General features: G+C 39.2%; 1 protein-coding gene and 1 long non-coding RNA gene across 4 annotated transcripts in view; one reads left to right on the forward strand and one right to left on the reverse strand.

The window, feature by feature from the left end:
* SLC15A5 (solute carrier family 15 member 5) overlaps positions 1–24,347 on the reverse strand; it is a 63,805-nt gene that overhangs the window by 31,246 nt on the left and 8,212 nt on the right. For 2 of the 3 annotated variants that reach the window (XM_064459211.1, XM_009506128.2), the window contains exons 2-6: positions 15,516–15,580; positions 11,542–11,640; positions 8,077–8,157; positions 2,436–2,872; positions 406–628 (exon numbers count right to left, since the gene is read on the reverse strand). In XM_064459211.1, coding sequence (XP_064315281.1) covers positions 406–628; positions 2,436–2,805 — 593 coding nt within the window. In that variant the 5' untranslated portion in view covers positions 2,806–2,872; positions 8,077–8,157; positions 11,542–11,640; positions 15,516–15,580. Of the gene's footprint in view, positions 1–405; positions 629–2,435; positions 2,873–8,076; positions 8,158–11,541; positions 11,641–15,515; positions 15,581–15,697; positions 15,711–24,347 lie in introns of those variants that run through there. The other variant, XM_064459201.1, reaches the window with a different exon arrangement.
* On the forward strand, positions 22,127–23,880 carry LOC135315260 (uncharacterized). The gene is made up of 3 exons (XR_010374690.1): positions 22,127–22,370; positions 22,502–22,592; positions 23,361–23,880. It is a non-coding gene; the product is annotated as an uncharacterized LOC135315260 (long non-coding RNA).

The raw sequence follows: 24,347 nt of genomic DNA on the forward strand, positions 1-24,347 counted from the left end.
ATATATAATTGGATTTTGCTACTGTTATTTAGGGAGTAACAGCAAAATATCCTAAAGGTGTAACCATGTTAAAGGTAAAAACCCAAATGATATTAGAACAACATATTCCAACTAGGGTATCAAGTCTGTGAGCATTTGGGTAAATCAGTTCATCCTAATTCTGGCTGAAGATTTCTGTAAGAGTCCAAAATAGATGATCACCAACTGGTCCCAGCAAAAAGAAAAATTTAGTAAAAGTTTTTACAGAAATTCTTGGAAACTCTTCCAAAACCTAAATATTTTGCAGTTAAAAACAAAACATGAAACCCACCATCCATAGAATCTGCTTTGTAAGTCAGCAGTGAATTTCAAGGCAATGCTCTATCACCCCCCCAACAGATGTGTAGCAGACATTAAGTTACCAACCAGTTGAAAAAAGAAAGAAGTTCCTTTGGTCCACAGTCCTCAAGGTTGTACGCACTTAATGGACAAACTATAGCTCTTATGCCTCCTATTCCCAGACTAGCTGTGAGTAGTGCAAAGTAGAATATTATTTTCTGCTCCCTTTTGGTTAGCGTATGAAGAATATGTCGTCTGTCAATGTAAATATCTTCAAAGGGGAATGCCACAACAGGTAACAGGGCTGTGCCTGGAATTGGAAAGAAAATTGTCTTTTGAAATGGATTAGAGTCAGAGTGATGAATAAGACTTAAATATTTTTTAAGCAGTTATGTTGAACAGATGAAAAATCAAAGATAACACAATAGAGGAATGCAAAGACAGGGATTCTTAATTCTGTAGAGAGGCAGAACTTTCTGGATGTCACTATACATATATCTATAGGTGAGGCAAGACCACTAAGGGCCTCCGAGAAAGCAATCTTTCTCTAAAATGCTTGTAAGTGTTCAGGTTCTTCAATCAGCTGAAGAGCTCAGTCTGGAAACAGCTTCTCTCACTGGCCCTCCCCATTGCCTGGGCATAGAGGGCAGTAGCTCTCCACTTCCCAGAGGGCCCCAGTTAAAACATGTAACTGCACCTGATGAACCACTGACCAACAACAGCAACAACAAACCAACCCCCACATGATGGAGTATAGCCTTTTTCGTAACTTCTTTAAACGCCAGAATTGTAATGAGAATCATAATTTAACAAATAAATTCTCAAAACCTTTCTGGAAAATATTCTCTTTTCTTCTGCTGCAGCTTCATGGAAAAGACATAATTTTCAGAAACTTTACCTATAGAAGCACTGCCAGGAATTGAGTTTACCACCTCCAGTCTGCAAAGCAAGTCTTTCAGATTTAATCAGCTACAGGTTCTCCAAGTTGTAATTGTAGACTAAACTCAAAATATATCAATGTATCAACACCACCAATGTTAGCCATGAGTAAGACTACAACTGTGCATCAAATCCTAACGCCAGGAATATTTAATGATCTATCTCAAAAAAAAAAAAAAAGTTCTGGTTAAAACAATACCCAAATACATGAAATTCTGTTTGCGTCACCAGCCTTCTACTTTAAGATAGTCATTGAAAGGACAAATGGCAGGAGATTCCAAACCAGAAGCCCATGGTAGAAACAGTGGAACATAACAGCAATCATTCTTCCAGGCTGCTTGCAAAATGGTTTTGCAATCAGCACAAGAACACTTCAGGAGTGATTCGGATTTTTTTCTTACTTTTTTTTGCATGTCTAAATAACGCAGCTGGCTATTGCGGAAATCAGACTTGCTTATGCTCAACAACTGGGCCAAGTAAGAAGTATTTCTGTCAGCTTGGTTTATGTTGACAGAATAACCACCAGTTGCGAGATGCATGAATTGCTACAGAACAGTCGTACTTAGCTTGAACAGTGTTTTTATGTAAAATATCTCCAGAATAACATGTGGGGAAGATTCAGAATGTACTAACAGAAAGCAGGCTCTCAATACAGGTATTAGGATAGAGCCTCTCTCTTAAGGCAAAGTTTGTTTATACTGGTATGTGCCTAAATACATCTTTCCCTCTTGTCCCAGTACAACAGTCATATACCTTAATATACAACAAAATCTTAGTACCAACAGCTGGGAAACAGTTTCCAAGCTCTCTCAAACTATCTCTCCAACTAAAGCCTCACGTTTGCCCCAAACACCTGATAACCTTAGACACTTGTTAAAGGGACCAATTTTAAGACTTGAGCATCTGCGCTCTGAAAAGCTAAGCCACTTTAGTGGAGTCAAGTTTGTGCATCAACCACCCACAAGGTGCACATGCAAATGTTCCTTAGCCTTGTTCAAAGACACAAAAGTACATTGGCAAAGATACTGCAGTGCATTTTGTAGAGGAGAAACTAAGCAATTAGCTGTTAAAGAAGGTGGCCACAAGGCTGGATAAATTTTTTAGATTTCAAACACAATGCTCAATAATAAATTTCTGCAACAGAATTACTAAACATTAGTCACCAGGGTATCACCTACCTAGGAAATGTAGAAACATGCAGATGCACACAAGCTTGATCCTCCCCACAAGGCTTTCAGCAAGCCAGCCAGCCAGTACTGGCGTCAACATGGAGGTGCCTACAAAGCACATATTGACAATAGCTGCCTGGTAGTTGCGATAGCCAAGTTTGACAGTGCAGAAGAGGATCATGTTGCAGACAATGCCAAAGAATGTGAATCGCTCACACAGCTCCACCAGCAGCACACAGATAGCCTCTTGGAGCTTCTTCTCAGATTGACAGAGGTTTCCAGCACAGTTACTTCTCCCAGGTGACAGTCTTCGCTCCTGGCCAGCCGTGTGGTTCAAAGGTTTCTTCTCTTCCATCTCTGTTCTGTTTGCACCAGGCATGCTTGTCTTTTTTGAGTACGACTGAGTAGAGCAGCTTGTGTTACAGGTATACTTCTGTTCCCCTCCACTGTAATTAGCAAACTGGTAAGACTCTTGCTTTGAATTCCACACTTCACTACTACAATTTTTTAGGGCACCTGTCACTTTTGTGACATTATATATAGGATCAAAGAGTATTAAAAAAAAAAAAAATCAAAGAGCTATATCAACATTTCAATTTAGCAGTGCTCAGGAACTCAATCTGTTTATTTCATTAGTCTATTTGGGGGTGAAAACAATTTTTCCCCAGAATTATATTACCTATTAAATTACGTGACTCCAATACAGTATGCACAACTCTATCTGTGTATTACAGATAAAAGTTTAAATACACAGGAAAGCAGAATTCAAACAATAGATCAAGAAAATAATTTGGTCAAAATAATCTGATACTTTAATTAGGCAGCAAGTGAAAAACTGCAAGTAGAGATAAAGTTGGGGTTTTTTAAGGTTAACAATATCATTACTACATTTCTTGTTATTTTTGGTTGAAATTCAGGTAATGTTAATTATAAAAAAAATAATGCTACTATATTTAAGTTAGAAAAGCAAATTTTAAAAGAAAGTAAGTTGAATGTATTAGCAAAGGAAAAAAAGCAATCCAAAAGCAACTTAAACCAGAACTGTTTCTCTAGCCACATACTGCGGCACAGATACAATGCATGATCTATGCCCCTGCCCGTTATGATATGCTCTCTCATATCAACCAAAAGCAATCCCCAGCTTGAAAAGAAATTAGGAAGAGCCAAATTTAGAGTGCTTTATAATGGTCCTGCTACCTTAGCTACAGAGAAGTTTGCAGATTTCCCAGATCAGTCTCTCCATTTTGTGGAGCTCATTAAGATCACTAACACCTACCTGTTCAAAATACTCCCAACTAAGAATGAGAAGCATTCTGCATTTATTTTGCACAAATGCAAACGGATACACATGTTACAAAGCAGTGGTAAATCAGGCTTGCTTCTCTAAATAGAGCTCTTAATGCCTCTGATGGCATTTTTTGAGACCTTGCTCTGCTGTTTGTTTCCATCTGTCCATATAACTACTCAAATTTTACCTCTTCAGATCTATTTAGCATATGAGAACTCCTATATCCCAAAACAGGTGCACAACAGTATATAGCCAGTATGGATAAAGATAGATTCCAAGATTACCTCAAAAAAATCCCCCAAAACTCTGAATGTTGCTGTCAAGTTTTGGTTTACTTCTCTGGCTTGTTTCTAAAGCAACCGTGATTCACACACAGAGCCTAGAAGCTTTGAAGCTTAAATTTAAATAGCAATAGATCGCTCCCTAAAATAATTCTGAAATATTCTTTTTTAACATGGTACGAGTCTAAAGCAGGAATGGAAACACCAAAGAACTTATAGTTTTCAGAGACGTCCAGTTAGGGATGAAAACAGCTGTGATTTGTAGCATGCCAAGAACGACTCGTCTTCTGATCTATGATACCTAAAATGATCTTCATTTAGATGAATTAACCAGAGAAATCCAAACTAGAAATCACTTGCAACAGCTTAGCTTTTCCATCAAAGCCCAATTAAGCCAATCCCAAATCAACACAGGAGAGATGATTTTTTTTTGACTAAAAGGTACATATATCTTCTGTTGCATGAAGCTAGTCTTATCTAACTGTTCACATAGAAAATGATCTTTTCCTTTTTTTTTTTAAGAAATATGACCTTATGTTGCAATCAGATAGAAAACATCAGGATAAATATACTCTTGCTCCTATAAACATTTCTATGTAAAATAGTCTCTTTTCGTACAAATTAGTTCTCTTAAAAGAGTGCAAAGTTTACCTGTTCTCATGGGTGCTAGCAATTCAAAGTGAATCATAGCATGGGAACTATGCAGCAGGGTTACTAGGTGGGATGGCTGTATCTTAGTTCCCATGTGATTTCACTTACCCTGATTTTGGGTTACAAGCTAGGGAAAGGAACTAATTGACTGAGCCTTATAAATGCCATAGAAAGCAGGAGGGGGATGATTTTCATTGTTACTTTTGATTGTCTTTGCATGTGACTAAGATGGGTGTGTTGGTTCTGATAGTCACAGGTCACAATCAGTACATGAGTTAACATGCTCAATGCTAGGACAATATACAGCTTCATATAACAATATGATCTTTCTTGATTTATTTTTTTAATCACTTCTACAGCAATTATAGGTGGTTTTAGGTGAATTCTGGCTGAATCACCTGGCATTCACTTGGCTTATTCTTAACATACAAAGTAGTAGGACTGCATAATGCCTGATGAAAAACTCTATTATTTGTATTGACATATGTAGAGTATATATGTACTGAAGCAGCTAGAAACTGGCTGCACCAAATAACTGCTGTTTCAAAATCCACCCCTTTTTCTGGCAGTACCTCTGCCTGCCATTAAGGATTTTGTCTATTTTTTTAAAACAAATCTTCTTTAAAGGATAGCTCTCAAAATGGGACAGTCAGATCTTGGAGACAGGTTTATAAAAATACTTACTCTAATGTGATAGTGTCAGCTCACCAGAGGTCTAGCCATTAATAAAAGAGTTGCTATTTGATAGCCTATCAACCAAGGCAGAGGTTACTTCTACCCATACTGGAATGTATAAATTAGCATTAGGCAATGAATTGAGTTGGACAGGTTGGAACTGAATTTTTCTCCTAATTTTCTCTGACAAGTGACAGTTGTTGTCAGTGTTTTTATTACAGGGGTAGTTTATTGAAATTGAAAAGACTGAAATTCAGTGTCCAGCACAACAGTTCCTCTAGCTAAAAGGCAGTAATGGCTCTAGACCTCTGCTTATGTTCTAGAAGGGTCAGTCTCTCTCATGTTTTAGCAAATTTAATTCAGCTTTACTCTTACTCTTTTAAAGCATGTGTAAGAGGTGTCACCCTCCATCATAGCAGCAGCTGTGGTTCCTGATAAATATCGGGGGGTGAAGCATAATTGACACGGGCAGATTGACAGTGCAATGCAACAATTTTGACACTGTAAATAAAAACTTACATGGGTCTAATCTTTCTAGTTAGCACCAGGATTCCCATTAACTTGCATGGGTTGAGAGGCTGACTCAATGACCGCTGAGCTCAGGGCTGCAATTTCAACGACCTTAGAAAGGCAGAGCAAAAGCTCTGGGGAAGAGCATTGCCAAACAGGCACAAAAGTGCCTGGGGTTTGCTGCCTGATGGTATAAACACAGGTCCAAGGTGGTAGGTTGAGCAGGCAGCCACAGTAAAGACAGACAGCTCAAAGCTGGATGACAGGAAGGGAGAAAGCAGGAAGATGCTGCAAAGACAAGTTTGGAGGGATGCTTCTGGCACCATGTGCCTTGCTACACCTCTAGTTGACTAATCAGAAGAGTTACAAGGCTAGTGACAGAAAAAAACAGATGTGGTGAAAGCACAAGCTAAGACTAGACTTCATGCTTTTCAGAATCACCACTTTAATTTGCTTCTCTTATGCATATGAGAAATGCTCAATTTAACACATAATAGCAGCTACCAGACCAAGTTTCATGCCTGCAGGATGTCCTTCAGCAAGGGCAGCTAACCATTGCTTTCTGCAGGTACTGTTCATGCCTGCTTTCATCTAGGGCAATGTGTGGCCTCAGAGAAAGCATCAGGCACTCTGATACTAGGTATATCATTCTCTCTTTTTTTTCCTTCCCTGCAGTTCCATCCATAGTAGGGGAAAAATCAACAAATGCTAATTACAAGTCTTTTGAGGCATCAGAAACAAGGGCTGGAAGCCGTGGTCTTATACAGGTTGGAGATGACCTGCCACTTGTGACGGTGCTTCACAGGACTTCAAAATGGCTGTGAGGACGGAGTTTAATTGTAGAAGGGGTAAAGCAAAGGTTCATATTAAAAAAAAAATAGATTTAACTTCCAGTATGAACTTTGCCTTTTTCTGTCACCTTTCTTTTTTCTTTTTCTATCTTTAGGTGTCACTTTGGACAGTGTCTTATTTCCTGTGTCCTATGTCCTATTTCATGGGGGGAAAATGGAACTTCTTCTATTTAAAAACTTACTTCAGACAACCATTTTAGCAATTTCTGCACTGCAGTATCAGAATACTCTGCCTGCTGTGCAGATAGTCTTGAATCAAAACTGGGATAGAATACGATGGTGCTTCTTTTGGAGTTCATGCATTTGAAACCTGTATCTGATGCTTCTGAAGAACCTCACCAGCATCATTAAAAAAGCTGACTAATATTTGTCTGACTACATACCAGAAGAACAAATACACACAAAACCCAAGTGCTCTGTAAATAACGTAAAAGGTCAATTAAGAAACTGAAATGTAGTCATCAGGAGGTTGAGAAAGCCTATTTGTGAAATCTGATAGATTAGCAAATCTACTCAAATAGAACTGTTTTATACTTTATAAACATCTGTTAAACATTATAAAAGTACACTTCAAAGGCGGAAAAAATAACATCTATTAAATAACTAGTTATTAAAATTGCTGCTTATGTAAGAAATTCTCTGGGAAGCTCTGGGACTATGGTACCACATCGTCTTTGGAAAATTTTATTCTCCCTTTGGTAAGTATTCTTGCAAAACTTTCCATACTTTAGTCAGATGTAACCAGGAACCTTAGCCCGGTTCTGTCTTGCTGCAGGGTAGATGTAATGGCTGTCTTGTTCTATGGCAACTTTTGTCTGTGAAAGTGCGTGACCAATGTGAGATTTTAGTTTAGGGTAAAGCTATATTTTGAGAAGTATATTTGTTTATTTTTCCTTGCATAGTCACAATTAAAAATCATGTGGGAAAGCCATTTCCTTCTTCATTCTGCCAAAAGGTAACATACCAACAACCAAATCCATCTCTCGAGAAAGCCCAGGAGGTCCCTGTGAAGAGTGCAGACAGGACCTCCTCTGCAAAAAGCTTTTTCTCTGCTTGTCCTACAAAAGACTGCTGCAGCCATTTCTCCCCAAATCCTACTTTTTTCCCAGTGAAATGTTCTTCTCTCTCTTTCTCCTATTCAAGCAGGGGGTGTGGCTAAAGCACAGAACTGACAGGAAGCAAAACCTCCTTAGCTTTTTCCACAGTACCTAAGCAAGCGCAAGGACAAGTACAAGACACGGACATACTAGAGCGAGTCCAGTGAAAGGTCATGAAGATGATCAGGGGACTGAAGCATCTCACATATGAGGAGAGGCTGAGAGAGCTGGAACTGTTCAGCCTGGAGAAGAGAAGGCTCGGGGGGGATCTTATTAATGCATATGACATATCAATACCTGAAGGGATGGTGCAAAGAGGACAGAGTCAGGCTTTTTTCGGTGGTGCTCGGTTACAGGATGAGAGGCAATGGACACAAACTGAAACACAGGAAACTAAATTTAAACACATGTAAAAACTTACGGGGTTGTCAAACACCAGAACACGTTGTGTAGAGAGATTTCGGAGTCTCTACCCTTAGAGATATCCAAAACCCAACCGGACAGAGTGCTGAGCAATCTGCTGTAGGTCACTGCTTTGAGCAGGTGGAGTGGACTAGACAATTGCCAGAGATGCCTTCCAACCTCAACCATTCTGTGATGCAGAGCAGGAACATTAAATACTTTGCCAACCAGAATCTAAGCAAGAAGACAACAGAGGGAAAGAAAGTAGTTTCTTACCCAGTTGCTGTGTTTGCCCTCTATGAGTGAGAATGGTTTGCTAATTTACTTTTATAATTTTTTTTTTTCAGGGAGATGGTTTTAGAATTGCTGATCCTCAAACCTTTGCTATAAGTGAGAATTATTTTGGCATGATTACCCCATTCCTTCAAACTGCATGTTTTATTTTAGGGACTTTGTTCAAACATATATAATTATCTATGCTAAGCAGTTTTTCATCCGTTCTAAGGCTCTTGTCTTATTGCACCTAGTTGACGGTTTTATAATTCAGGAGTAATTGAATTGCAATTATTTTTCACGATGCATGGTATGGTTTTATATCATGTTGCTGACAGATATTCTTTATGATGTTGTTTGGTCTAATGGGAAAATTAGAAGTAGCTCTATCATATAGAAAGATGGCTTTTTTGTGTCATGTTACAGTTTGTAGATGGCACTTGGGATATTTTCTTTTGACATATAGATTTTTAGGTACAGACTGAAATGAGATTCTAAAGCAGGGTTCACAGTTGAGACAATATTATCTGTACATCCAAGATGATTTCAACTATTCTCCCATAGTGACAGTTCATTTATATTCTAGTCCGTTTAGTAGACTGGTTAGTATTCTAAAACACATATATAAGTACTATGTGATTGTGGAGTTTCTGCTCTAAATTCATCCCTGACCCAATGTAACTGGTTTCAGAGAAGCCATGAAAAAATATCAGCATCTTTTTTAGAAGCAAATATTCATCAGAACAGGGGACTGACAGTAGATCTCCCACCTCACTGAAGAGCTTTCCAACCACTGCAGTGCCCAGATAGTCTCTTAATCTCTCCTGCTGGAGCTGTAACACATTGTGTAAAGCTTTATGAGCTGTAGGGACGCTGACTTTGTAACTTAGAGATTAGGGCTGCTCTCCTGAATTTGGGGAGCAGCAAATTCAAGGCTCTATGTCAATGAATAGTTGATTTTGTCTATAACATAGAGAGTCCTCAACAGACAGGAGTGAGAAAACACTTCCTGAGAAAAGGAGTTTGGCACACTGGATCTAGGAGAATGGTAGAAAAAGAGCGCTGAATGCTAGAGCAGGCATCCTTTTACAAAGCTAAAAAAAAATACTTGATTGTTTTCAGTTTTGCCCACAAAATAATATTTGGAATCTCACAAATTTTCATGGGATGGGTCAATGGTCATATGAATTCCAGATAATCTGTCCATATGAAATTCTCATAAACAGATGATCGCATAAAAGCTGATAACAGAAAGTTTCCGATAGCCATCTTAAAACTATTTTTATTTCCCCCATCCATTCCTACACATTTCAGCCTTGTAAACTGGTACAGGAAAGAATGTAACATAACTTTATTTATTCATCTGCAAACTTGAATATCCACAAGCTGAAAACTCTGTGAGTTACTACAGACCCTGTCTAGAGAACCTCATGTGGTGTGGTTAAGGGAGAAACTGGCAGAATTGAAAGTTTCTCCTAGTAATGGACAATATTTTCATATTAATTTTTTTTTTAATGGAGTCAGTCTTTATGAAAGGTGTCAGCATTGCCAGCAGGTCAAGGGAGGTGATCCTTCCACTCTGCTCAGCACTCATGACAGCATGTCTGGAGTACTGGGTATAATGTCCTCCATTGTCAGCAATTTGCCTAAAAAGAGTGAAACTGAAGTAACACTCCTAATCGGAGGATATATACAGTAGAACTGTTTCAAAATTAGCTTTTATTCTTGCAGTAAAGACAGACAGGTTGAAAATTTGTACCAAGCATGATCCAGACACAGATATTTTTAATTTTTTTTTTGCTAAGAGTTTCAGGATGCATCTTCTAGACGTGGATCTGAACTGAAACCATGAGTCTAAACAGGTCTGGGCAAGTTTGGATATTGATGTGACCTCCCAAGTGCAGGCAGTTCTTGAAACTTTCTGTTATGTTTGACATTCAACGTGGAAGCCACATATTTCTTCTAAAGTGAGAAGCCACATGCTGCTGCTTTTTTTCCTCTGGCACACAGCTATGTCAGGGCGTCTGTGTCACCTGCATTTAACTACCGTAATGACCTTTGACTGATGTCCCAGCACACCTAATTAGCAAACGACAAGTAGTACAAAATGTTACTCCTAGTACCTAATCCAGCATAAGGAAGGGTAATATGTAGCTCTTAGGATACTACAGACAATACAATCCAGGCTGAGCTCTTACTTGATTTTCTCCAGTCTTTTGAAACCTTTGTGGAGAAAAATGAGCCTGAATAAGAACCCTAGATCTAAAACCCCTGGGAATAAGGCTCATCCCTAATTTGAAATAGGCACGTCAATAGGAGTTTCCCTCTTGCTGAGGAGGATTGTATCATGTTACTTCCACATGTTTAGATGTAGATGTATACGCATCCTAATAATCAGCCTTCTTTTTGCTTGTCTTCTCCCTGTATGGCATAGTGAGACCATAGAATTCACTAAAGGCCTCCCACCCTCACCATATGGATGTTTGAAGCATACTGGTCTGTAGAGAAACGTGTACACCTTTTGCTGCAATCAGCTCTTCTGAGTCCTAATTTTCAAACGCAGATGACAAATGCTCAATATTTTAGTAATAATTCTGTGGAATTCCATGCACAGCTTCTGAAAGCATAGTCTGTGTGCAGCAGCAGGTCACATAAACAGTTTTATTTAGTTTCCGAGGAAGTCAGCCAGTGCTTGGGATAACACACTGTGTTCAGTCAGTGGCACAGATCATAATCTCTCCATCTTTCTTCCCTGTTGTTCCTTTTCCCAGTACCCTTGTACCAGAGTTTGAGAAAAGGGCTGCATAGAGGCTTAGATCTCACCGTTTCTGCCTCTAGGATTTTTACAGCTCCACATGTTAGTCCACTAGCACACAGGAACCTTAGCAAAAGGCAGAATCCTTGGTCCAAATATGAGTCTCAATGCGAGAATGGTTAGTCTTATAAGACGTGCTCAGCCCCCCAAGTCTTCACATCAACCCGCAAAAGCTACGGCTGCCTGATGCCCATGGAAAGGCACGGGATGTACTCAGACACCAGCCTTCTGGCACTGATGCCTCCAGATTTCAACACAACACAACTCATCACCTGATCGCTTATGAGTTTCACTAAAATGCTGTCACTGAATCCATCTAGTGCTTTCTTCCTATGGTCCTTCAAAGAGATGCAATGGAGAGGTGGAGTACACTGTATGGAGGCAAAAAGAGAAGGAAACCCTCATTTGATCTCTGGCCTTCAGAGTTTTAAACCACTGTACAGCTTATAATAAAGCACCCGTAGTTGTCTTTCAATATGATAAGGCATCATATATGCTACTGATTTATTGCTGGAGACAAGACAGGTTAGTGTCTGTTACATGTTATAAGTGATTTAGCTATCATTTCAAACAAAGCATGCTTTTTTATTAAAAGCAGTTCAGTTCCCTGTTTTAAAGCCATCAATACATAGAAAAAGGAGAGGGACACCGGATACCAAGTTAGTAGAGAGTGAAAATAGTATGTTGCTATTAAAAAAAAAAAAAAAAAAGGACATGGCTAAGGAATCATTATTGCAGAAGCATGATTTTAAAGGTGCACTGACACTCTCAGTAGAGGGTGCTCAGATCTGACAAGAAGGTGCTTTTGAAAATCAATGGACATTACGAGACTCAGAGTATGTTCAATGGCTTGCACTGATGATGTGTGAGAGTAAGGAAATGTATTTTGTTAGCATGTAAGTGTGTGCAGCATCTGTACTTAATTCCTCTGGATGTCTCGCCGTTGAACATGACAGGTAAAAAGCCCTGATAATTAACTTCAACCTAAACATAGTGGATTAACTTTTTCAACTTCAGTTATTGTTTAACCTGACTGATTTTGACTGAAACGGATTTAAAAGGCTCATATAATCTTTTCCACTGATGGAACTGTTGGGTGCTGTGATGTCTGTCCCAGGGTAGTGATGTCTTCAGCTGCAAAGGTTTATGAAGGGAAGGTTTGCCCATGCCTCAAATGCTGAGATCAATACGTTGTGTAACTTTATAGAAGGCTGTACTTCTGGGCCTCTGCTATTTGATCTGACCTGAATACACTTTTTCCTGACTACTTATGGCAGTTTAAAGACATCACTGAATTTCCAAAAGTATAGTTACTCCCACCTAAATTCCAGTCAAAGCGATCTGAATTTGTATTTGGAAATATTGTTTTCAATTCCTGCTTAAAAAATATACTACAACCATCAATAGCTGTTACACCCACTATTCAGCGCTCACACAGAATGCTTGTTGTGTTCAATACAAGAACCGCCTGCAATATTTGTCTGTACAGTCTTCAAAGAACGGACGCAATTTAAAAGAATGAAAACCAGAATAATTATTATTAACTCTGTTTATATTTGATACCTCTTTAAGATTAGGAGTTGTTGGTTTTAAAAAGTCAACTTTAAATTTCACTCTTAATTGGTGGTGTGTGAATTTCAGGATAGAAATACAATTACTTACATGGATTACACAGTATTTAAAAATAATCCTCCCCCATTCTGAGACATGCAATATACTACATTTTGAAAAAATAAATTTTTTTAGAGAGGTGCGCTTGAATGTGCAATTCCAAAACAATATAATCAGACCAAATAGCTTTATCAAAGATAGCAATTCAAAGCTTTTAGTGCAAATGCATCACAAATGCTTATACTTAGAAATTCTCTTTGTAAGATTGTGTTTACAGACTCTGCCACAATAGGTAAAAGAACAAAAATATCTTTGATGATTTAGCAGAGAAAAGGGTAGTACTGAGAAAGAGATGAGAAAGAGTGGGATGCAAGACACTATTGAAAAATAATTGATACTGTTACAGGAAGAAAGGCTAAACTCAAAAAGAAAGACAGAGAGGGAATAATAATGAAATAAATTTGGTATTAGGTGCTTGCATTTTACAATTAGATTCATAAGCATTTATACATCAGTAAAGTTTTGTCACATTCATACTGCACATTGACCTAAACCCACATTTGAGTTTCTCAGCTTTTCCCCCTATTGCTTTCTCCTTGACAGACTTTTTGAAGATCTTAGATACAAAAATCTCTTAGTGAGACGTACATCAAGTTATTATATTTGTGGCAGAAGAGCTGAAGGTGGAGGAATGCAAACCAGGTTTTGGTTATCACACCAGAATCTGGCAGGAAAAGAAAAGCAAAGGGACATCCTAATTTCCTCCCCCAGTTCCTCTGGCTGAGTTGGAATGGTGAAGGAGAAGCCTAGGTGCCATGCAATGCACAAGGCGACCACATGGGCTACGCTGTTTAACGATGATACAGCCATATCCTCAAAATTCTTGCCTTTCTCCATGTGTAACAATGGGCGTCAATTTTGGAGGGAAGACCTCAGGTTTTAATACTAAAATGTCTGGAAGTGGCCCAAGAGATCAGTCTGCACACATGTAAAAGGAACCAATACCTCAGCATCTTGCAAACAGACCTTTAGTAAAGATTACATTTAATTTTTACTACCACGGTATCTCTCTATCTGCTATACGCAATCCCCTTCAGTCTCCTTTCCCAAACAAAACACCACAAACATACTTAAGAGAGCAGTAAGACTTTAAGACAAGTACTTTAAAAATAGTAAGTGTTAAACTTTGGATGACCTGTTGAAATCTGTTCAGTCTTTTTTTTTTCCCTGGGTTGTGAAGAGTCTTTAATTAAAAAATAAAATTTGTTAATAATCTCAAAGCCACCATGGATTTACTCTGGGGATAACTGCCCTGAAATGACAGTTTCTGTAAAACTCAGCTTTATTTTGTGCAGAGTGTGGAAACTGTGGAGTGAATAAAGTAGAGGGGTAGGGCTACAGGCTGCTACTAACCCCAAGTGTTAAGCTAAGGAAATCAGGTTGGTTTCCACCTTTTCCTTCCAGTCTCCACCTTTTTTCTTTTGCTATAATCTCTGCCCCATCCTCTCCATTCTTCCACCCTGCTGTTATTTATACTTATCTCCAATTTAACCTGGCCTCTGTTTACTTTTTTCTATCCCAGCAAACTCTTATTATTCCTGTGCAGAGAGCAGCAGGAACTGAGATTTCTGTATCATTATTCCTCTTCAGTCTGTTACCAGACTCCTTTTTGTTACCACCACCTTTTTCTTCATTCTCCCTTTCCACAGTTCTGCCATCTTTTCTCTGGGGGGAATGGAGAGGCAAAGAAAGATGTGAAAAAACAGACGCTGGCGAGAATGTATTTTTCTTAGAATATGCCAGTTCTCTAAAAATTGAACAATTACATTACATGGGTTCAGATAAGCACAAATCCGGCAGATGCATGCTTATCAGGCCAGACTTGTGCAACACTTGCCTGCCTTGCTGTCCGCCACTCCCACGGCAGCCTGCTGGCTGGACTGCCTTCAAGTCAGGAGTGACAGATGCTCCAGTGTCTACATCTCTTTTTAATCATCTACCAGGGCTGGGATCCTCAGGCCAACAGCTGGACTTTGGAACAGCTGTAACACACGCCAGCATGGGTGTTTCCATCAATGAGAGCTTAAAAACGTTGGGGTCTTCTTCCAAAGCTGCCACAAACACAGGTTCAAAATACTGACTAACTCTACGAAGTTGAATTATGATTTTTTTGGTTTAACCCTCCCCACCCTGCAGGCTAGGTGGAGGTTAGCTGGGACAGTTGGGAAATGGAGTTTTCCTCCTCCATGTTCCAGTGCCTAGAGCCCCAGCAGCTTCTGGCCAGAAGCACTAAAACCAGCAAAAATGGATGTAGTTGCTGCCTGCAGTTGGCACGCACTTAGGAACAGGGAGGGGATGGACAATGCCCTGTGCAAGGGGCATCTTCTGAAGATGCTGGTGCTACAAATCCAACAGTCCTTCCAGGGCATACAAAACGGAGATTTCAGAGGAATATACAGTTACTAAATACAGACAGATATTTAGCTTATTTGGCAAGTGTTTCAAGGGATAAGCTTGGTTCCAGTGGCTTTCCATAATTTCAAGTTCACATTTCACGGAAGACTTGCAATGAGTTTATGCCTCCCAGATTACCTCACTACATCAAAATAAACACCGAACTCAGATTGGTTCTTACATTTACTTCTGGTTGATAGAGCACATGACTTGGTCTGGCTCCTTCCAAAAGAATCATGATTCCACCTGAAAAAAAAAATGGCAGGGAGATGTTTAATATGGTTGCAACTATCTGTTAATATTCAGGCAGCTGACAGAAGAAAAAAATAGCATAGTTACATAGTCCTACTGCAGATACGTTACATTTGTAAGATAATCTCCCAACACAGTGCTTGCAGCTCATGTTTGTTCGCATAGTTCAGAGGAATGTTTCCTAATCATCCAAAGAAGTTTACAGTGTTGTGTTGAGTTGACACCAGTTGAAATCAGGTCAGCAAGCAAGAGATCCATCATGAAAACAGCTGTATAGCACTTGTGTGTGCTGTGCAAGTGGCTGCTGCTTCCAGTTTGGTGATGAAATCACAACACACATTTTTCACAGTGAAAGATTTTGGCAGTCACACAAGCATGCTTTCATGGAGTTGTAAAATCCTGAGCAGATCTAAGCTTGAATATAAAGTTTTAAGACTTTAAAACTTCTTTCTTCTCATGGTCCATAGTGTGTTTCACCTCTGGATTTTGCAGGTAAACCTCAGTAGGTCTGGCAGAGTTTGCCCTTCTCTGTGAGAGAAAATGGAATATATCAATGAAGATTAGGTAGGATTTCAAGTCTTTGGCATTGAATAAGGGAAAGCATTAGGTTTCAGAATATGTATAGGAAGGTAGCCATTAATATATTTGCTATGATATATAGAAGTGTGTTTAAAATGCATCTTATCAGAGCACCAACTGTTTTTCAACAACTTATTTGTGAATTTTAAAGTGTGAATGTGCATCCAGAGGCTCAACCTGAGAGTCTTCAAGAGTTTCAGTTTTCACAGGATGTCTCCAAATAGTCACTTTTGAAAACATGGTCTGTTGCTAATTAAGTCTGGCACGTTTCTGTCAGATAGGCAGGGAATGTTATTTGCCACACTAGAAATGGGTCATTTATGATACAGAGAATTTGTGGCCCACTTGCAAATCAACAGCAGGACCAAATATAGAAACGAAGAATCCTAAATAAGATCAGAGGAGACACTAAGATCCTAAATCATGGCTCTATTTACATATGAATGAAATCAAAGCGACTCCGAATTTAACATGGGAGGGGGGAAAAAAAGCACCTTTATAAAATATACAGCAGCGTGATAATCAGATCATGGGCTTGATGTGTGGGGTACACTGTTTGAAGCCTCTCTGTCACCGGTACTGAGCATTCTGTTGAGAGAATAACTTCTGTCCTGAACCCACAGAATTTTTCCAGGCAGATGTTCTCTAAATAGTTCTGCCTTGCAAAAAGGCAATTAATTTAAGTGACTCTCATTTTTCCAAAATCAGACACGAAAAAAAAAGCTTACCCAACTGTAATCCTTATCAGAAACCCTTGGCAAGAATTGTTTTTCACTGCCTATTTGAAGTCAGAAAACAAATACTATACTCCAAGTATCGCAAGATATTTAGCAATTTTTTTACAATGGCACAGACTTCTATTCAGCCCTCAGGAGCGGCTTCGTAACATGGTGACACTGTGACTGCTGACAGTTAGCAGACATAAAATGGTCTTATTCTGCACAAGAGCTGGATCCTGAGAAATTCTGTGCTCAGCGGTAAGGCTGCTGATGCTACTGTCAGGAACCTTACATTTTCCTGCCTCAGTGAAATTTTTTTGCCACAGTCTTGTCATCATTAATGATATTTAACACAGCCCATAATGTGCTACCGTTATCCGTGGCCATAGGAAAACATGGTCTGTACCTGAAGCTGCTCACAATCTTTCTGATTTGGGCCTTATCTGCACTCAAGACCTCTCCCAGCATAACATTTTGGTTGCCTTTTTTCTTTTCACTGTTACTGTAACACCAATAAAAACTTCAATGTGCAATGCAATAGAAAATCACCACAGATAGCTCCCCTTGCTATACAGGGACGACTACGTGACTGAATGCTGTTTTACAGGGCTGTAACAACAACCTATGGGTTGTATTACTCTAACTACGGTGGTATGTTTAAAGTGGCACAATTTTGGAGCACAGGCAAGGCCTTATTTACCACTTGAGGTATAATAGTGTCATAAAAAATTATATTCTGTAGATAAATCATCCCATGATGGTGGCAAAATACTGCGTTTAGCATCTCTCTGTGCCAATAAGAGACCCAAAAAGGCTTCAGTCACCTGCTAATGAAAAACAGAGAGGATGCTTATTTTTATTACCTTCAAAGTTTTTTGATATTAAGCTTGGTATTTATCAGGAGTTACTGCTTTCATTTCCCCTGTGGAAATTCAAACTTTGTTAAATAACAAAGAGAAAGATTTCCCCGTGTTTTCCTGATTTTTCAACAAGCTGTGATACTGAGCTTTTGCATTCCCTAATCCAAACCTGTGCTGATCATACCTCAGGAGACATTACTGTGGAAAGAAATACCAAGCTACATTGTCCCCACTCGGTGTGCATTTTGTGCTACAGAGGGACAGGGTACTTGTCACCTGGCTGCTGCTCCCTGCCCATATGCAGCCAGGTTCCCAGAGTAAATACTAACCTCCTAATGCTGTGGTGGTGTCTATCATTTGGGAACAGCTGGAGTATTATAGGATCTATTCATTTTCTTTTTTTTTTTTTCAAAATTTCAAAAAGGACATTGGGGTTTCCTGGAGATCCAGCTTTCTTTTATCTACCATCTGTCCCATCAGTTACTTAAGCAGGTAAGGCTTAAGAAAATACTGCCCAAGCATGTTTTTGTTTTTTTGAAAATAGGTTAGACTATATTCTAGTTTTCACAAAATGACAAAGTGAGCTACAATCATGTGCCACATTGGAGAACATAATTTAGCTCTATGCTTCCTCATTTTTAACTCTTTATGCCTTCAGGCTATTGGGTACCCGTTTGCAAGTTCACAGCTTATGTGTGAGAAGGAGAAATAAGCGGGATCCAACTTAATATTGCTGCTAGTAATGGAACTTCATCATGGCAGGACTCCACAGCAAGCAAATGCATGGCAGTGGCATGTATGTATTCTTACTGGCTGTGATCACCTTCTGTACAACTCACACAAACCCTACCAAACCAGCAGAAGGCGTTTTCTTCAGGATACATTCAATATTGCTTCCAGGTCATAAGCATTCAGCTGATGTCTCGCTGAAAAGTTCCATGCTTCCACTGAGCAGGAGTTTGCCACATGCACAGTGTCCCCTTCTGTACCTGGATGGAAGTGGCTGGGTCACTGAGGAAGAGTCCAACACAGATTTCTTGAACGCTACGGGACACCACCACACCATTTCCAACAAGGCAGTGCACCCAGAAGCTAGTACAACATGAGAGCTACTAATACAAGGCTCCAAAGTGAGATATACCTTCAGAAAATGAGGCTAATAAGCAAAATTATTCTAAGTTTTATTACAGCTTTGTTAAAAGTTTTAGATCACTATATTTTTTCCACTCAGCTGAGTCCTTCTATATCAGCTAATAGCAAGGATCTAGTGCAACTCTAGCCTTGAGACAGAAAGATATTGACCAGACAATGAAAAGCTATCAGCCCCAGCAAACCTGCAGATACTATGGTTCACTGACTATCTAAATTGCATTCATACAGCTCTCGTCATAAGAAATATGCTGGGTAAGTTCAGGGACAGGTTAACCTGCCATTGATTTATAGACATTCTAACTTTTTTTTTTTCCCCCGGGAAAGAATTTCTAGAAAAGGGTGTATTTTTATTTTTTACAGCAGTTCTGAAGTAATCTAGATATAAATGAAAGCTGTTGGATACCCAGTAATGTGATTTGTTCTTTTCCTTTCTTTCTTTTTTTTTTTTTTAACAGAGTGAGAAGAAGTAAGTTCTCAAAAAAATCCCCATTTGGTGTTTCTAAATGCTGGTCAGGACAAGCCCTCTCCAGGAGTTTAAATTCCTGTAGTCCATTCAGCCTTCTCCCCGCTGGCTGCAGCTACCAACAAAGCCTTATTTAATGAGTGCCAATTGTGACAGTACATTTTGCAATGCTGAAGGACCAAAGGGTGCACAACTTGCTCTGAGAAAAATGCCTCGTCTCAACAGGGGAGTGTGAAGCAAAAAAAAAACCGCAACAAAAAAACAACCAGTATCGAGGAACTTTTGCCTGATAAAGACTGAAAAATATTTTAAACCTCATTAGAAAAATAAAGTTTGCCTATTTCTCCTGTTTCATACATTGTGCAGGCAATGAACACATACGCTGTCACATTCATATTTTACGGGCTCTTTTTTCCCCCAAACCTTCGTACCTCAGATTTGAACTTTAAACTTGTGACAGTGTTATGTTCATTAGAATAAAAATCACTTGCTATTTCCATTGCAAAGCTCCCCCCCAGAGGTTATCTTAGCTGTTTTATAAATCATATCAGGAGGAAAGCTGGCATAAAGGTTGACAGCTCACTCTAGATAATCATTTCCCCTTCTCTTAAGTGACTTTAAGGAGAAAGGAACGTGTAGCTTGCCAGTTCAGTTTTTAGTGGTCAAGCATCCACATCTAACCACCACCAACACACTGACTAAATTAGCTTTTAAGCATTTTACTGAAATGCAAGAAAATCACAGTCCTTCTCAGGAGAAAGAGACTCAAACATTCATCAGCTATCAAGGCGCATTTTCCCTGTCCTCCCAGTGCAGACCTCATTACACAGAATGGCATGAACTCCAAAGCCCTTTGACACAGGCTGGCACTTGAACGGAGGCTGGGGTTTAGATTACTGTTGATTTATCAGCTTCCTCAAGAGTTGGACTGATTAGGCTAATGGTTTATATGCGATACAATTTCAGGAGAAAAGTTCTGTATCATGGGGGCAGACAAATGAAGCAAGTTCTTGTAGGAAAGAGAAGCTACAACCCAGGGCAACACCCTATTCAGTAGAAACTTGAAGGGAGTAAACAGGCACTGAAAGAATCCTGGGTTTAGGAGAAAAGGTCACCGTGAATATTATACTTTTTCTACATACATTAATAAAACTGAATCCTGGGCAGAGAGACTGAAAAATGGTCCCTGTCCCAATTAACTTTTAAACCACTTACACAACTCCTTTTTTACAAGCTAAAAGACAGAGCAAGATGCAGACTCTTGTCTTGCTGTTGTGGTTTGTTTGTTTTTATTTCCCATCCAGGGCTTTAGGGAGTGTGTCTCTGCTAAGCATTTCTGCAGCTGTTCAAAAGCTATCTTAGCGTACAATACAGTATCTGAATAATTGTCTCAGGTGACTATTAAAGTCTACTGCTGCACCATAAAACCATGAGGATAATCCTGAAAGTGCGTATCAGTAACTAAGATATAGGGAGGTTATTTTCTCACTGCCTCATAATACAGAATCAGAAGACAAATTCAATTCAATGCCATTAGGAAGAAGAAAATCCAACCCTGAAAAAACAATACCTTTTTACCCAGCATATAATTGGACTTCAAAATTAATTTCTCTTGGAAGCCAAGAACTTGATAAGATAACAAAAACGGACTGGATATTTACACAGACAATGAAAATTATACATGGAATTATTAATTTTGAGGAACAAATATTTGGAAAAGATGTTGCATTTTATACTTCAGATAGTGACTGTAAACTGACCAGCCCAAACTGACAAAGACAATGAGTAGTTCAATTTGGTTAGCCGCACACAAATAGTTAACTGTAGTGGTGTGGAAATAAAGGAACTTCTGAAAGTAGAACAGAATCTGAATCTTATGCAATAACTTCAACGAAATACTGCCAGTAAAAGAGATATTACATAAAGCACTACATGTTGCAGATATTACTAATTCTCAGTCTTCCTGTATTTTTATTAAGGTGATCTTAGCTTGTATAAGATGCCCATGAACCAGATGAACCTTGTATCTGGTATACCCTGGTAGTTTCAGAGGTTGGAAGCCTATTTACACTAATGGAAGAGATTATATAGAAGTATTATACAGTTATTTATGCACATAAATCTTAAAAAGACAAAGGATTACATAAGAAACCACCCAGTAAAAGGGGGTCAGAGTTGAAGGCACATTTGCAGATAGGCGGGAGGACACTGAACAGCTTCCACTACCAAGTCCTTGCTACATGGTGCTAAGCCTTTATTTTCCAGAGCTGTCAGGCTCCCTCAAGTCCACATGAAGAAGACGTTTTAAAATGCACTGATTCCTAGTCTGGTGCAAAACCACTGAGCAACGTTTACCAGATTTTCTGACGTTAGGAGTTTTCACTAACAGTGGAAGAGCTGGGTGTGTTCTTGCTGTTAAGCAGATATTATGCCTAGTTCTCACTTGTCACTGGGTTAAATGCAGCGAAACAGAACTAGGAGGCAAGTACAAAATCAATATTGTGTTTCCTCTAAAGGAAGCAAGGAGGTGAGGAAATTGTCAACCAAAACCTCTGCATTGTGTCTTCGACCTAACCTGTTTTCAGTGTTGTTACATGTATTGCATTAACTGGCAAACCACATAAAAATGTCGCTTCATGCCCACTGAATGCAAATTCTGGGAAATGAAACATGGGAACTACTAAAAAAGAGGCAGTGATTTGGGACAAGGAGGACTATATCTAATTTCTAGTGAAACTACCTTAAAAAGGTAAGTATTTAGAACTGGCTTCGTTTTTTGTGTAGCCATTAACTTCTTTAATGAGACTCTGCTGGAACAAAGATGTAGCTATTCCAGAGCTTGGCCAAGTGTTGTTATTGCAGTTAAGACTAAAGTGTGCTTTTAACTTTGCAGCTTGTGATGAAAGTTGTTGCATCAGTGGGAGTTCCTGGCAATACCTTCTTAGATTCCCCGAGATGAGCTTGCCTTGGGTAATCTCAGAGAAAGCAGTGCAATGCAGCTGGATGCCAAGGTCAGTGACAAGCTTAGGACACAAAATAAGAATTGCTTGGGCCCGTTGTCCTCAGGAACAAAAGTGACATAAAGCAGTATTCTTTTCCCACTGGGAAACCAGCTTCTCCCCATTTTGCTGCTTATTTTTAGCTTTGGTCAGAGATGTGAAAAGGCTAGGGTGGTACTCACTCTCCCTTGCACCTCCCTGGCAGTCTCTGAGGACATAGCTTCATTTCACCAGGTATGCTCTCTGAGAGCAAGATCATTCATGGGTGTTAGTAATTGTTTTGGACAAGAAATGCCTGGGAAACAGCCACATATGTGGAGGTCCATTTCAACAGATATTAAACATCAATGCATGTAGAAGGCCATATACATTTTGCCTTTGGTTTGGACTCTGGACATTATCTTATTCTTGTAGTTTATGCAGAATTCATAACAATGCCTGATACTCCAGTTACATCTCTGCTTTGTAGATGCATTGAGGAGGGCTGTGGAATGAAAATATTGCCTTGTTTACTCCAGACTCACCTTAAACCCCTTACACAGATTTTACATGGTCTTTTTGCATTTTGTTATTACAGATGCCAAGCCATTAGCATGCCTACCTTCTTGTACTAACCTGAAATTATTAAATGAAATGTTTACGATTATGGCTGTAGATTATTGTTGAATGTGGACAGTTCAATACAATTTCTAACCTGCACATGCTTGCCGCCTGGGGGCTGTGAGTCATGTTTGTTTTAAAAGAGGCAGAGCTCACAGACTGTCACTCACCTGGGTTATTAGAAACAGAGCACTTTAAGAATTACTTTGCCACCTCCTCGCCTCTAAATATAGCTAGCGTGCGTGGGTCTTAAGCGATTTAGCTACTCTGAGAAAAGGTCTCATTCCAAAATAATCAATTAAAAATCCATCATTTTAAGAACTATGTGGGCCTCAGGCCAAATGCATCTTGGATGTAATACCTTTGACTGTTTAATGCTGATATTAATTATTTGTATTACAGCTCCGGATCCTAACTCAGAATGAGATTTCTTTGCACCAGCAAGTAACAAGACCTGTTCCAAAGAGCGAACTATTTAAGTAGGCATGATGGACAAAGAGCAGCAGCAGAAAATCATCGTTATTCCCCGCTTCATGGATGGCAAACTGAAAGACAGATTCAATGACCTGCCAAGGGTCACATAGGAAAAAAGTAATTCATAAATCCCAGCACAAGGTCTTAAGCCATGAGATCTCCTCTCATTCTTTAATCAATAATAAAACACCACAGATGTCTAAGAATCTAATATCTACAAAATTGCTCCAAGGTCTACAGGCATGATACAATTAATTTCCATTAAGAGCAATGTGATGTGAGGGCACTCTCTATTGACCAGAAAAGTAGGCCTTGAAGAGTTTGCAGTTTTTAAAATATTCTTTTAATAGAGAATATAAAGATCAGGGAGAGTCAAATTAAAATAAAAATGAGGGGAAACAGTTGCCAGTTTAGCTTTGAACCAAGCTAAATCCAAAGTAACAGATTCAGGAAGGATTACCAAGAGAAATTCTCACAGATTCACCTGCCTAAAGGATTTGGATTTCAGGAAGAACATCAAGTGTCAAAGAACTTGCAACATGATCACAAGAATCAACAAAGCTGAAATGCGTAGGTCAATACCTGCAGGTCATAAGGAAGCACTGTGGGAGAAGTTCAACTCACCCAGCCCCCATAAGGCCCACACAGGGAGCTTCCATGAATACCTGAACTCTTTCTACCCAAATCGCTCTGTAGTTTCTTACAGGTATTTCCACAAATGTAACAGGAATCATCACTAGGTTAAGCAGTACATAATCAGGCCTCAGCACGTACAGAGCTTAACCTTTGGATCTTCCCACCACCCTCTCTTATTGCTTGTTAAACTAGTAGTAAAAGTTAAAAAAATTTACTACTGCTCCTACGTAAGCCTGAATCTTGCAATGAGTTACGGTCATGTCTAAATTTGTGCACAAT

This window comes from Phalacrocorax carbo, chromosome 1 (genome assembly GCF_963921805.1).
Source record: "Phalacrocorax carbo chromosome 1, bPhaCar2.1, whole genome shotgun sequence".
Classification (NCBI taxonomy): domain Eukaryota; kingdom Metazoa; phylum Chordata; class Aves; order Suliformes; family Phalacrocoracidae; genus Phalacrocorax; species Phalacrocorax carbo.